This window comes from Odontesthes bonariensis, chromosome 14 (assembly GCF_027942865.1).
Source record: "Odontesthes bonariensis isolate fOdoBon6 chromosome 14, fOdoBon6.hap1, whole genome shotgun sequence".
NCBI classification, from domain to species: domain Eukaryota; kingdom Metazoa; phylum Chordata; class Actinopteri; order Atheriniformes; family Atherinopsidae; genus Odontesthes; species Odontesthes bonariensis.
The window spans coordinates 14,629,780-14,643,263 of record NC_134519.1 but is presented as its reverse complement, the minus strand read 5'-3'; the positions used below and the strand labels follow the sequence as shown (position 1 = coordinate 14,643,263).

Genomic DNA, 13,484 nt, shown 5'->3' with positions numbered 1-13,484 from the left:
TGTTTTTAATGGTATGCATTGCACCACTTTGCGCTGCTTTTATATCCACTCATGTAAATGGAGACACATGGGTGTATTAATTGTTTATCAGTATTAATTGTTCATGTGTCTCAAATGTGCACATCACTGTCTGACGACAAATTGTTTTCACATTTATTTATTATAACAGTTTCCCAACATCACCTTAGGTGTCGCCAAAGAATCAACAGCTGCAGAAACGTGCGTACGCCAGCCCTGAAGCTGCCGTGAGGCACCGCACATTTCCACGGTCTTTTCGTTCTTGATACATCTGATCGTTGACGTGAAAAGGTGCGTACGCCACTATTTTGTGCGTACGCACGCTTTGTACATGAGGCCCCTGGAGTTTCTCTCTGTCTCCGCCCTCTTTCAGCCACACACGCCAATTTATTTCCTCATTCATTCATTTAGCAGAGCGAGTTCTTCTGCTTCTATAAGTTTATTAGGCACAGTAGGAGGCGACTTTTTTCACGAACATGTCCTTTTGACAACGATCCCGTGGATGAAGGCGCAGCATTATTGCGCAGCGAAATAAATATTCATCAGGAGATGGTTATCAGACCGCGCACAGATTTTTGCATTTACAGACAATTATCTTTTTGAGCGGCACCATCAGAATGTGTTGGGACAAAAGAAAAAAAAGACATAAAAGACAAATAAATATTTGTATGAATAGGCTTAAAAAAAGACATATATAGGCCTATTATATTTTATAAAGGCACTCGTGTCTTGGGGGTGGACTCCCTCAGCCACTGCCCTCCCGTTAGAGGTGGCGGTGCTGGGCACCACCCGTTTTACGGGCATCTGCCTTCTTTCTGTTGGCTCAAATCTGTGTTAGTTTAAATAGGCTTAATTATTTAACAGAACATGATATAGATGATGACTCTAAATTGTCCTTCGGAGTGACTGAGTGTGCATGGTTGTTTGTCTCGTTTGTCTCTATGTGGCCCTGTGATGGACTGGCGGCCTGTCCAGGGTGTACCCCGCCTCTTGCCCATTGACCGCTGGGATAGGCTCCAGCCCCCCCGCGACCCGACTGACGGATTCAGCGGTGTATAGATAATGGATGGATGGATGATATAGATGAGAAGACATAGTTTATGTGTGTGAAAACAGCATTATGTTGGGAATAAAATAACTGCACAGTCAAATAGCCACTTAATATTTATTTTACAGTGTAAAACATGATCAAAATGAGGTACCTCCATGCCGAGGTCTCACCTGTTTGAACAATATTGTAATGACCTCACGGAGGCTCGGAGACTGGCGGTTGCCGAACGGCTCTTTATTACGTAGTGTTACAATAAGTACAAGCAGTACAATTGCCGAACACTGGCGACTCACTCTGTCCTGCTCCGCAACCAACCCCAGGAGAACACCAAACCTGCACACAGACTGGCCCACCCCCACTCCTCTCCCCCAATCACCAGCCCACACCTGAGTGACATGACCTGCGGTCCAGTGATTGACAGGGAGAGGAGGAAACAAGCCAGTCCGTGTGCTTATACCTTCATTCTGGGTCGTTACACTGCCCCCCCAAAACAAAGTCCCTCGCCCACGAGGAATAAACAACAATGTGCATACATGGGAACTCCATTTAGTTCAACGACCACATGCAGGAGGAGATGACAAAAAAAATGCAACCGTAACAACAATATGCAGTTAGTAACAAAACAGTTCTCCATATAAATGTTTTTTTTTTTTTTAAACAAGCAACAGGGAAAAAATTATTTTCCAGTCCATAACAAAATCAAATTTGTCTCTAAACTAGGAAGGCCCGGGTAGACTACCGGCCCTTCCAGTGAGACCAGGGTCCATTCTTTCCCTCTAAGACTAAGAGGTCTCACTCCTATCTAGAATCCCGGCCAAAGGGGCCCACAAAGTCCCTGAGCCGAATTGGAACTCTCCTCTGTCTCTGCGGCCTAGCCCGGTTGGGCGCTGGAGACAAGCAGGCTGGTGTTGCTTCCGCTGGTAGTGGGGATGGGGGACGGGAAGATGGAGGGGAAGATGGGGAAGCCTGCGGGGAAGCCTGCGGGGATGGAGGGGAAGGTGGGGAAGCCTGCGGGGATGGAGGGGCTGATGTAGTCTGTGAAGGTGCGAGAGCGACCCCTCTGTAGGGGGCCAGTCTGTCTCTGTGGAGAACCACCTTTCTCCCCTTGGCCGGCAACTGCACCCGGTAGACGACTTCTCCCACCCTCTCCAGCACTCTACAAGGGCCCACCCACTGGCTGTCAAGTTTAGGGCACCGACCTTTCTTGCGCTGAGGGCTGTAGACCCACACCAGCTCCCCAGCCAGAAAATGCCTCCCCTGAGTTCTTACGTCGTAATTACGCTTTTGCCTCAGACCAGCACTCAACTGTTGCTTCCGAGCAAAAGTATGCGCTGACTCAAGGCGGTCCTGGAGTTTCCGTGCATACTCCAGACCCGGGGGTGTGTCTTCAGAATCTGGCCGACCAAACGCCACCATGGCTGGGGTGCGCAGCTCTCTCCCCAACATAAGAAGAGCAGGTGTGCAAGACGTGGTCTCTTGCACTGCAGACCGACACGCCATTAGCACCAGGGGCAAATGATCATCCCAATCTTTCTGGTGCTTCGATGTGAGGATAGCCAGCTGCTGACCCAAGGTGCGGTGGAATCTTTCTACCAACCCATCACTCTGTGGTCGCAAGGGGGTGGTGCGAGTCTTGTGAGCACCTAACCGCTCACACATCGAAGCAAACACCCGGGACTCAAAATTTCTGCCCTGGTCGGAGTGTATGATCTCCGGCACACCAAAATGGCTGAACATGCCTCCCAGCAGTGCATCCACGACTGTTTCTGCCTCTTGGTCAGGCAGCGGGTATGCCTCTGGCCACCGAGTGAAGTAGTCGATGGCTGAGAGAACATAGCGGTTACCCTTGGAAGAGCGCGGCAAAGGGCCCACAATGTCCACTGCCACTCTTTCCATCGGGCCACCCACTGAAAACTGCTGGAGGGGAGCGTGTGACCGGCCAGGGGGACCTTTGCGGGCCACGCAGGGGTCACACTGACGGCAGAAGTCCTCTACGTCCCTTCTACATCGCCCCCAGTAGAAGCACTGTCGGAGGCGACGGAGGGTTTTTGCAACCCCAAAATGCCCAGACCCCGCCGCTCCGTGCATGGCCCTAAGCACGTCTACACGCAGGCTTCTGGGGACCACAACTTGCCACCTATCCTCACCCGTTGCAGGCTCCTTCCAGGCCCTCTGCAGGACGCCCTGGTCCAGCCGCAGCGCATCAAATTTGGACCACAGTCCCTTGGTTGTGGCAGAGAATGCTGCCACTTCTTCCCACGTCGGCCGCTGCCGTGCCACAACCCACTGCAGAACAGGCTGCAGGTCCACATCCTGCTCCTGTTGCTGCTTCCACTCTGCCATGTCTACAGCCTGTAGCGCCCGACACATCAGCTCTCCCCGAGACTGCTCTGATGCCCCGGTTTCCTCCTCCAGGAGCTCCCTCTCTCTCGCCTCTGTCCTCTCACAAAACCGGCACCCGTCTGTTGCACATGGCCGGCGTGAGAGGGCATCCGCGTTAGAGTGACGCACCCCAGCCCTATGCTCCACCTTGAAGTTAAAGGCCTGGAGCTCCTCTAGCCACCTGGCCACCTGCCCTTCCGGCTCTTTAAACGTCATGAGCCACTGCAGGGCGGAGTGGTCAGTCCTCACTGTGAACTCCAACCCACACAGGTAGTACTTGAAGTGCCTGATTGACAATACCACTGCCAACAACTCCCTGCGGGTGACACAATAATGCTTCTCATGCTTGTTGAATGCCCGGCTGAAATAAGCGACAACACGCTCACCTTCTGGCCCCACCTGTGACAACACTCCCCCAACACCCACACTGCTTGCATCTGTCGCTGCGGCTACACGAAAACGTTTTTCACTGTAAACGATACTTTTTCTTATCGTTTCGCTGTCGCGGCCACACGGAGCCGGCATTCCCACTACCCCAAAACGATAGTTTTTGAAAACGGGTTCCAGAGTGGGAAAGTTTGAAAACGGCCTCGTTTCGTTTCCATTGTTACAGCTAAAACGTTTTTGCGTCAGTCACACGTTGACGCTGTGAGCCAATTTAAACACTTCTCTATTGTCTCACAGCGTGGCGTGACACAGTGGCGTGTGTACTGCATCGTTTCATCGTTTTCATCCGTTTTCGTCTGGACAGCAGCGCGTTTCCGTGTGGTCGCAAGAATTTTCGTACCCGTTTTCAAAAAAAACCTCGTTTCGTTTTCGTGTAGCCGTAGCCTGTGTCTAGGATAAAAGGCAAAGCAGGATCAGCTGGAGCCAGCACCGGGGCTTCACACAAAGCACGCTGGAGACTACTGAACGCCTCCTGACATGAGTCCGTCCACAAAAAGTCTTTGTCTTTTTGTAGTAGCTGGAACAGGGGCGCAGCGGTGCCGGCAAAACCCCGAACAAATCTCCGGTAGTACGACGCCAGGCCTAAAAAACTCTTGAGCTGTTTCTGATTAGTGGGGGTGGGCCAATCGGCAACAGCCTGCACCTTCTCCTTCATGGTGCCGATACCCTCCCCTCCCACCTTGTGTCCAAGAAAGTACACCTCCCGCTGCATGAAGTGGCACTTGTCTGGATGTAGTTTCAGGCCAGCTGCTCTAATTCGCTACAGTACCAGCCGCAAGGACCCCAGGGCAGCCTCAAAGGAATTGCCATGCACCAGGATGTCATCCAGGTAGACCACACACTGCTGACGAGGCACCCCAGCTAGCACCCTGTCCATCAGCCTGGCAAAGGTGGCAGGAGCGTTACACAGTCCAAAGCAAAGGACCTTGAACTGCCATAAGCCCCGCCCAGTGCAGAATGCTGTTTTAGGTCTGGCCTCAGGGGCGAGGGGCACCTGGTAATACCCGCTACGGAGGTCCAAGGATGAGAACCAGGAGGACCCTGAGACCAGATCCAGTGACTCGTCAATGCGAGGCAGGGGATAGAAGTCCTTCTTTGTTACGCCATTCACTGGCCTGTAGTCAGAGCAGAGCCGCCAGCCAGTCACCTTCTTAGGAACCATGACCACGGCTGCTGCCCATGGACTATCTGAAGGCTCAATGAGGTCTGCCTGTAGCATCACGTCCACAGCATCGTCACATGCCTGCTGACGTGCCAGTGGAAGACGACGTGGGCGGCACTTGATAGGCTGTGCCTCGCCTGTGTCGATCTCGTGCTGCACTAGATGAGTTCTCCCCACCTCCCCATCACTCATGGCAAAACAGTCTCGAAACTCCAGCAGCAGCTGCCATAACTGTTCCTGCTGCTGTGGATCAAGGCAACTACAGTTTTTCTTCCATATCTCTCTCACTGCAGCCACCATTCCCTCTTTTCCTACCTGAGCCCCTGAGGGCGGGGTCGGTGTGGAAAGATCCCTGTCTGGGGTAACGTGACCACTGTCACTCTGAAAAGGGGACACAACAGAGGAAAGCACGGGGAGAGAGTTCACAACAACAGTCTCTGCTGCCATAGTTGCTAGCCTGTCTGGGTGCCCATCCTGACTAAGCTTGGGGGATAAAGGGACAACTGGCCCCTCATAAAAACTCACAGTCCCCCTTAACAAGTCTAATTGACAGCCTGTAGCCCGTAGAAAATCTAGACCGAGAATACACGGATCCTGTACTGCAGCTATCCATGCTGTGTGACGTAACGATTTACCCCCCACAGTCATAGACAACACGGCCCTGCCAGTCATAGGAGCCAGCTCCCCTGTGACTGTGCGCAGACGTACCAAAGTGGGCTCGAGCCAGGTCCCCTCTGGAACCACATCAGGTCTCACCACAGTCACTGTCGACCCCGTATCCACTAGTGCTGCACAGGGCACCCCTTCAACTGTAATAGGGACATAAAAAGAGTCTCCAACACCGGCACGTCCCACCGCCACGACCATCCCTCCATCTGAGATGTCATCTGCTTCTGGGGAAAGCGGTGCCATGCTTCCCCGGCTGTGATGAAGGGCACCTCCAGGGGGTAGCGAGAGGGGTAGCTGCATTGGTACAGATGGGGCTGAAATCTGGGTCCGCATATCCCCGGCTATGCGGGCCCCGAGCCGTTTCCCGGCAACCTGCCTGAGCTGGGGCACTCTCTGACCAAATGTCCCGGCTGGCCACACCCCCAGCAGACCCTGGGTCCCGGGCGAAGTCTGCGTGTTGTCTGTAATGACACCTCATCTGACTCCTCTCGATGCGGAGGAGCAGCGGTTCTACTCCGAGCCCCTCCTGGATGACCAAGCTTCTCACCCTATCTCTAAGGGAGAGCCAATTTTGCAATTTCAAATATTTATTTCAAATGTCCTTGAAATGGCTCCATATTTATGATTCTATAGGGTGCAGTAATCTACAGATAGCTGCTCTTTAGTGCTGTAAATTGTTCAACTCGCTGAGTTACATCGAGCAGTGACTCACATCAGGAAAAGACATCTTAAAACTGTTTTGGTTTATAAGCCTGAAACCATGAGGGTAGAAAAGCAAGTCTGATGTCTATGCAGTCATTGATTGACTGCAGTTAATAAATTCATTATCCTAAATGGGGAAATGTGTGTGGCCTGCTGTGATAGAAAGAACTGCGCTACCAGTTTTGTTGCATACGCAGTTTATTACAGCCTTCATTTGAACATGTACAGTTGTTATGAGAAAAAATCTGACACAATTTTCAAGATAATGCATGAGATGCACTGACACAGCACAGTGGCTCAGTGATAAAACAGAATGATCGGAATTAAATCAAAAACATTTCTGTAGCAAGATTACTTTATGGTAGAAGATTTTATTGAGGGTTAAATTATCTTTGTTAAAAGCATTGTTTCAATCTAAATTGTCTGAGGTCTGTTTCACTGTCTTAAAAAACCTGTGTTCACTTCATCAAATCAGCGATTCAGTAAATTAAATGTTCACATCTGCAACACATCTTAAGCTTTATCCTAAAATATTCCCCTAAATTATTTCCCAGCATTATTCTCATTTATTTTCTGTAAGCATTTCATTAGCATCAAATATTGCACTAGAAAATATTTACCTCTGAATGCTGGGTTGTACTCCTATGTTTTAACACTTTTCAAATTAAATTCAGTTTATTTATATAGCGCCAAATCACAACAAATGTCATCTCAAGGCACTTCAATGATACAGTCCTATTCAAGCCAATTAGAGTCAATTAAGTATTTTTAATTACTCAGAGAAACCCTTTATATGAATAAAGCACACTGGCTTTGGATCTCAGAGCAGCAGAGCATTTACATTCAGTTTCATTTGTTCTACAGCAAGTCAGAAAACGTTAGCTTGTATATATGAGTACCCGCTGGCATGACAAACACAACTACAACACAACACAGATAAGATGAATAGGTGCATTTCTTACATTTCTCATTTGGTGCCTGCTGACTGTCCATTCAAAGACTTTTCAGTCACTTTACTGTTCAGAGTACACACTGAAGAAATGTCACAAAGGTCATCCCATTTTTAAATCAGATATGATGTGCTTTAGTCACCAAGCTGTACGCAAGTACACAACACAAAGAAATACTGTTGCATTAATGTGTAATATTCATGCACATTTCACAAAACATTATGCTAATTTGATATGGAAGACATCTTTATCATCACTGTGGGTCTAAAACAATATCATATCAGAAATCACTCAGTAAAAGCATATGATTATTAGCAACAACAATAATAACAATTAGTACTGATATCATGGCTATGTCTTATGGCTTAGGGCGTCAAAGCCACCAATACAAGTATTATCTGTGTTGTATAACACATAGAGCTGTCAGTGAACCTTTTGCACAGATGACACTCAGTGTCCAGCAGAAGAACCTTGATGTTATTGGGTAAAGCTCAAATCAGAGAGAGAACACTAGCCAATCAGAGGCAATAAAGTGTTGATGGCCTACATACCATCCACCCATTAATCCATTTTCTATTTCCACTTAAAGCAATTCAGGATTATGTGCTAAACCCTTTCCCAGCTGTCATTGGGCAAAAAACAGGGTGCACCTGTTGTTAAATCTGATTTGTCGATAGCAACAGAAAATTAGAAAAATATTTTTTTGTATTGTTTGTTATTTTATGTATCAGTCTGGAAAACGAAACAAGGACACACATTGTCTCTTTTTTTGGACTCATATTGGACTCCAAGTCCAATATGAAAAACACCCCATTTCTGTTTCTGCAGGTGTCATTAATACTGAAAAATCAAATTGTGCAAATGTGTCTTCAAGCCCCAGAAATGGCTACAGTTAAAAAATGGGGAATCTGAAAGCCAAACTTTTCTTAAATTTGAAACCAACTATATCTTTTCTATGTCTTTGAAAAATGGTGAAACATAAACATATGCTGGGGAGATAAGTAGAAATATGTATGAAACGAGCCCCATTTTGATTTCCAAATATGTTTCTATCCAATCCACATTCCAGAGCGGGGAGGGAGGACGACACTGGGCGGGTCGCAGGTCCATCACAGGGCCTGTCAGTACATCAGTACATGTATAAAAAAGAGCGCAGATTCACTCTGGTCAACTGTTAACTGGTCAACCATAACACAAAGTATATAGTTACAGTTACTCCTCAATAATTGTAAACACCATAGATTATTATATATGATAATATTATAGATTTAAACAAAAAATGATTGATATCTATGTGCTTTGATTTAGTATTATGTCAAATGGGATCTTACCTTTGTCATTATAGAAGGTCGTCAACTATGTTCTTGAGAGGATCATTTTGATTGTTGTAGTCCTTGTTGTTGATCCATGTTTTAATGGTGTCACAATCTTGCTGAGTCATGACATCTTTTCCTCTGAACTCTTTAAACCAGATGTCAACCATATTTTTACTGTGTTCCTGAAAACTATTTTCAAAAACACGTCGCTGGAATTTAGAGCGATTATCTTTCTTAAAATCCGGAAAGCCCTTGGTGGAATTCAGCTGGCATCTCAGCATTGACCCAAGGATCGTCAGTTTGAACGAGTCCACAACATTGTCTGTGCTGATGGTTTCAGTCAGCAATTTTCTGAAGGCTGGTGATTTTGTACTGGGAAACTCATGATGACAGTCTGCAGGCACAAAAACAGCTGGAAGTTCACGGCCGTGGGATTTCTTCACACCAGGAATCAGTCTGTGATTCAGAGGAGAGGAGTTTGTTGCCACTTCAAGCATGGCTGTTGCTAATTTGCTATTTTGGTTCAAGGTTATAGCTCCTCGTATACAGCTGACTGGTGGCTGGTGATCAGCATGGATGAATTGCCCTATGTTTAATTTTTGTTGAAGTTTTTGCATTAATTTGTATTTTCCTCCTTGTCCAATCTCTTTCATACATATTTCTTTCAGTTTGTCTGTGAGTCTTGGTGCAGCTCCCTCTGCCATGTACCAGTCTCCTCCTCTGAGTGTTTCAGTCCACACTTTTCGTTTGATGAAAGGCTCCCAATGGCCTGGATGTCTGAGTAGAGTATCGGCCTCCAGAGATCGGAGGTTGTCTGCCTCCGAAGCAATCTTTTCTTCACAAGCTTTTGGTTTCATGCCTCGTGCCAAAGCATGAAACAGGCAGCTGTTGCCCTTTCCTTCAATGATCATTGTCTCATTATTGATGCGCACATCATAATGGCCACTGGGATATTGGGAACTCGTTGGTCTGTAGATCAGTGTCACAGTTTGGCTTGCAGGTTTAGTACTTGGGTTCACCTCCTGCATTTTGTTGAGTCTGCCACGTTTATCCTCTGTTAGGATGACAACCTTAGTACCAGTGGCCTCTGACAGGACTCTGACATCGAGAATGGTGCCCACATTCTCAGGGTTCTTGATCCTCTCAGCATGTGACCTTGACTGTTTACCTGCATCTCCTTCAACTTTAGAATTCAGATTTACTGGCATGTTTGTGATATATCTGTTGTTTTGTCCAGCTCTGAGTTTTTCATCTGTTCTGTCACTCTTTAATCCACTTCTTGCATGTTTCCGGACGACACCATTCACTTCACTTTGAACACGAGAAACAATGTGACCAGAGAACTTCTGGTGGAAGACTTCTACTAAAGCATCAGCCAATAAATCACTGGTGACTTTGGCTAAATCTTGTTTAAATGCCTTCAGCATCTCAGTATCTGAGGGAGATAGATCATTTACCATCACTTTCTCTGGATTTACTTTTTCTTTTTTAAACTTATTCAGCTCTTCCTGAAGGTTTGAGAAGAATTTGCTGGAGAGGGTGAGTACTGCAGCGATGGCATCTCCTGCAAGTGTCATGTAGTGGATAGCTTGAATGGATGATAAAATTGCCCGCACTTTTCCTTTGGCCCCTGCTTTAGCCCTGCTTTAGCTGCATCAATCACTGTGATGAGGGATGAGTTCAGCTTGTTCTGCCACTTGAGGTCTGCATGGAATGGCTGGACTGCAGTTTTGCTTAACTGTCTGAAAATGGCCAGCAGATCACTCCTTCGGTTTTTGTCACTCAGCAGATCATTGAGTTGATCTTTATCCTGGAGGTGTGAGAGGATAATGGAGTCCACTAATGTAGCCAAAGGCTTTTTTTCTATGTTGGATTTTATGTCGTCAGTAATTCCCTTCTGCACTTCACTTTTTATCTTGTTTAAGATTTGTTTCAGTATTTCTTCCTCTGCCTTCCAGAGTCCATAGGAATGATTTCCTCTACTACCATTTTAGCCACATGCTTTACTGCATTCTTCATGTTTGCCTTTGCAACAACACTTAAACCGTCTGCAGTCTGCCTTGAGAAGAACTTTGGCAATGACTTAAACTTTTTGCCTAAACTTTTAATTAGAACTTTGCAACGTTTGAAGCCCTTTGCAATCAACTTCCCAACTCCAAATGTTATGATGGATAGACCAACAGAAATGGCTTTCTGTATAGCCCATGATTTCCAGCTGAACTCTCCCGTTACCATGGCCTCTACACCAGAGATGCAGTCTGATATTCCTTCAATTATCAACCCATTGCCGACTTGAGCTAATGTACCACATGTAAACACAGTGAGCAATGCTCCTCCAACAATTTGCAAAAGTCCTAAACAGAACACCAGCAGACCTTCCCATGAGAAACGAGGCTCCTCTTCCACAGCAAATACATATTTCAGGCCTTGATTGTAGAGGTTGTAGGCTTCCACTTGGAGTTCCTCATCAGCATTTGACATCAAAGAGAAAACTGGTGATTTTTTGGCCAATGCATCCCTACCTTTTTCTTTAATTTCATCAAGCTTTTGGATGGCCTCACTGATGTTTTCATCAAATAATCTGTACATACAGCACCTGGTTGTTAACTGTGTTTCAAGGCTGGTTGATTCATTGTTTGTTGAGTGTGCAGAGGCCATTTTTATGAACTGCAAACAGGCCATGGATTCTTCAGTGAGACACTTCAGAGACACCTGTGCCTTTCTTAGATCTTCTCCAGCATTAATAAGGTAATCTGCCTTCTGCTGCTTGATAGTGCAGTATGCGTGGCTGTAAAAAGCTACAGCTGCCCAAGTTTCATCTTGATTCATGGCTTTTTCAAAGAGCCTGGCACCAAGGTCCCATTGTTTTTCATCCACAGCAATATTTCCAAACTTGATGTAGTGATAAATGCTAGAACATGGTGACATTTGACTTTGAGACTGACTTCTTGCCTTTGTCAAATCAGCTTTCAAACTCTGTTGCAATTCATCTCTTTTCAGCTGGTCAATTTGTTCTGACTTAGTTTGCAGCCAGATCCCCCAGTACTCGTTCATGATTGCAACAACAGCTCTTCTTTCATCTCCATCTGTGTTCTTGTAAATATCTTGAAGAGTTTCACAGTACTGTGAAAACAGGTCCTCCCGCAGATTCATCTCAGTGACATCATTCATCATGTGATTCATCTTTTCTGCTGCAAGTCTATCTCTTGTGCTCTTAGCTTCCTCCAGAGACGACGTCATCCTGAAATCCTGCTGCATGTGTTCAGTGGACATGATTATCTGAGCAGATCCAGGTTTACCTTTTCGTGCTGTTCGGCCAAAAGCCTGCAGTTCCACTCTTGTATTTTCAGAGAGGAAGGAGAGGATTACAAATAATCCTCCAATTTTGTTCACCGTTTTGGATACTTTAATGTTTGTGCCACGCCCAGCAAGGTTTGTGGCAACAAGGACATCACCAGGAAGTAGTTCCTTGTCTATTTTGCTCAAACTTTCTTTGTCACTGCGGCAGTAGAGAACGATTTCACCTGGAATGCTGCTTTTCAGCTCGTCATAGATCTCTTTAGCTTTGTTGATTGTTTCACAGATTACCAGGGCTGCTCTTCCATCTCTGTATGAGTTTGGGGAAATCTGAGCCATAACCACACGTTTTATTTCAGATTTCCACTCTTCAGATGATTTCTTCACAGTACCTTTGACTTCAAACAACTTCTTACTGTTGAATGTTGGCATTTTGCAGGCAGACAAATTTGGATATAGATTCTGCAAAAACAAAATGTCTGTTTTGCTGCCCAGTGTACCCGTTGTTCCATACATCTTCCCCTGGTACTTTTCAAAGAAGGAGATGTTAGAAATGTAGTTTGTCACTGTTGAAATTGTGCTCAGTTTGATTTGATGTTTAATCTCAACAAACTGCTGCAGGCCATCACCCCATTTCTTATTCAGTTCTACAATTCCAGTAGATCTGAAGTCCACAGGACAGACATTGTTGTTTTCTGTAACATAATCTCGTCCTTCCCTCAGCTTCATTGCCAGAAAGGCATTCTGAACCCACACTGACACTTTCTGCTCAATCAGATTCTTCAAGAATCCAGGTATACTGATTTTGTCTTTATTGTTTGTACAAGGGGTGTACTGAATTTTTTCTGAGATTAACTCTGCAATGGGCTTAATGAGAATATCCTCTGAGTCATAGAGAGCACAGCACACGCCTTCTTCCAAGACAAGAAACTTCAGCTCTGGAATGTCGTGTTTGTTGTACGGGCTGAGCTTTTTCAGACAGAGCAATCCCTCTTCATTTAAAGTGTACACGGTAAAGCCATAGGGGACATAGTTCTCCAGTTCTTCCAAAAAAATCAACCACAGCATCCTGACTCACAGTTTTCAGTTTCTTATAAAGTTCATCCTTTTCACTTTTGTAGATATCCTCTGTAAAGCCTTCTGGTACAGTGTTTGTATTCTCAACAATGTATAAAATGTCCATTGGATCATTAATTTCACTTTCTTCTGTGTTGATTGAGTCAAAGATGGCCTTGAAGAATGAAGCAGGAGGACCCTGTACAAGTACCTGGTGCCCTGAAGACAGGAAGCCATACTGGCTGACATGGCCCCAGATCATGGCCAGAATAGTGTTCAGATGCTGCATGGAGACCATGGGGCTGGACAGGTAGGTCAGCTGCACTCCCTGATCCAACAGTAGTGAGTCTACTTCATCAATTATGATACACTGATAGCTGCGATCAGATCTCACATCCTTCATCTCAAATACCTGGCGAAGGTGATCTGCAGCA

General features: G+C 46.0%; 1 protein-coding gene across 1 annotated transcript; it reads right to left on the bottom strand.

The window, feature by feature from the left end:
- Window positions 1-6,611: 6,611 nt before the first annotated feature.
- LOC142398846 (uncharacterized) lies at window positions 6,612-12,979 on the bottom strand. Its single transcript, XM_075483059.1, has 2 exons — window positions 8,713-12,979; window positions 6,612-8,499 (listed from the first exon to the last, which is right to left on the bottom strand). The coding sequence occupies exon 1, from the start codon at window positions 10,272-10,274 to the stop codon at window positions 8,721-8,723; it is 1,554 nt and encodes a 517-aa protein (XP_075339174.1). The 5' UTR covers window positions 10,275-12,979; the 3' UTR covers window positions 6,612-8,499; window positions 8,713-8,720.
- Window positions 12,980-13,484: the final 505 nt, after the last annotated feature.

What these genes read in the sequence shown, in the direction of transcription:
- LOC142398846 (XM_075483059.1), bottom strand. Translation starts at nt 10,274, where the DNA reads ATGACACTTGCAGGAGATGCCATCGCTGCAGTACTCACCCTCTCCAGC.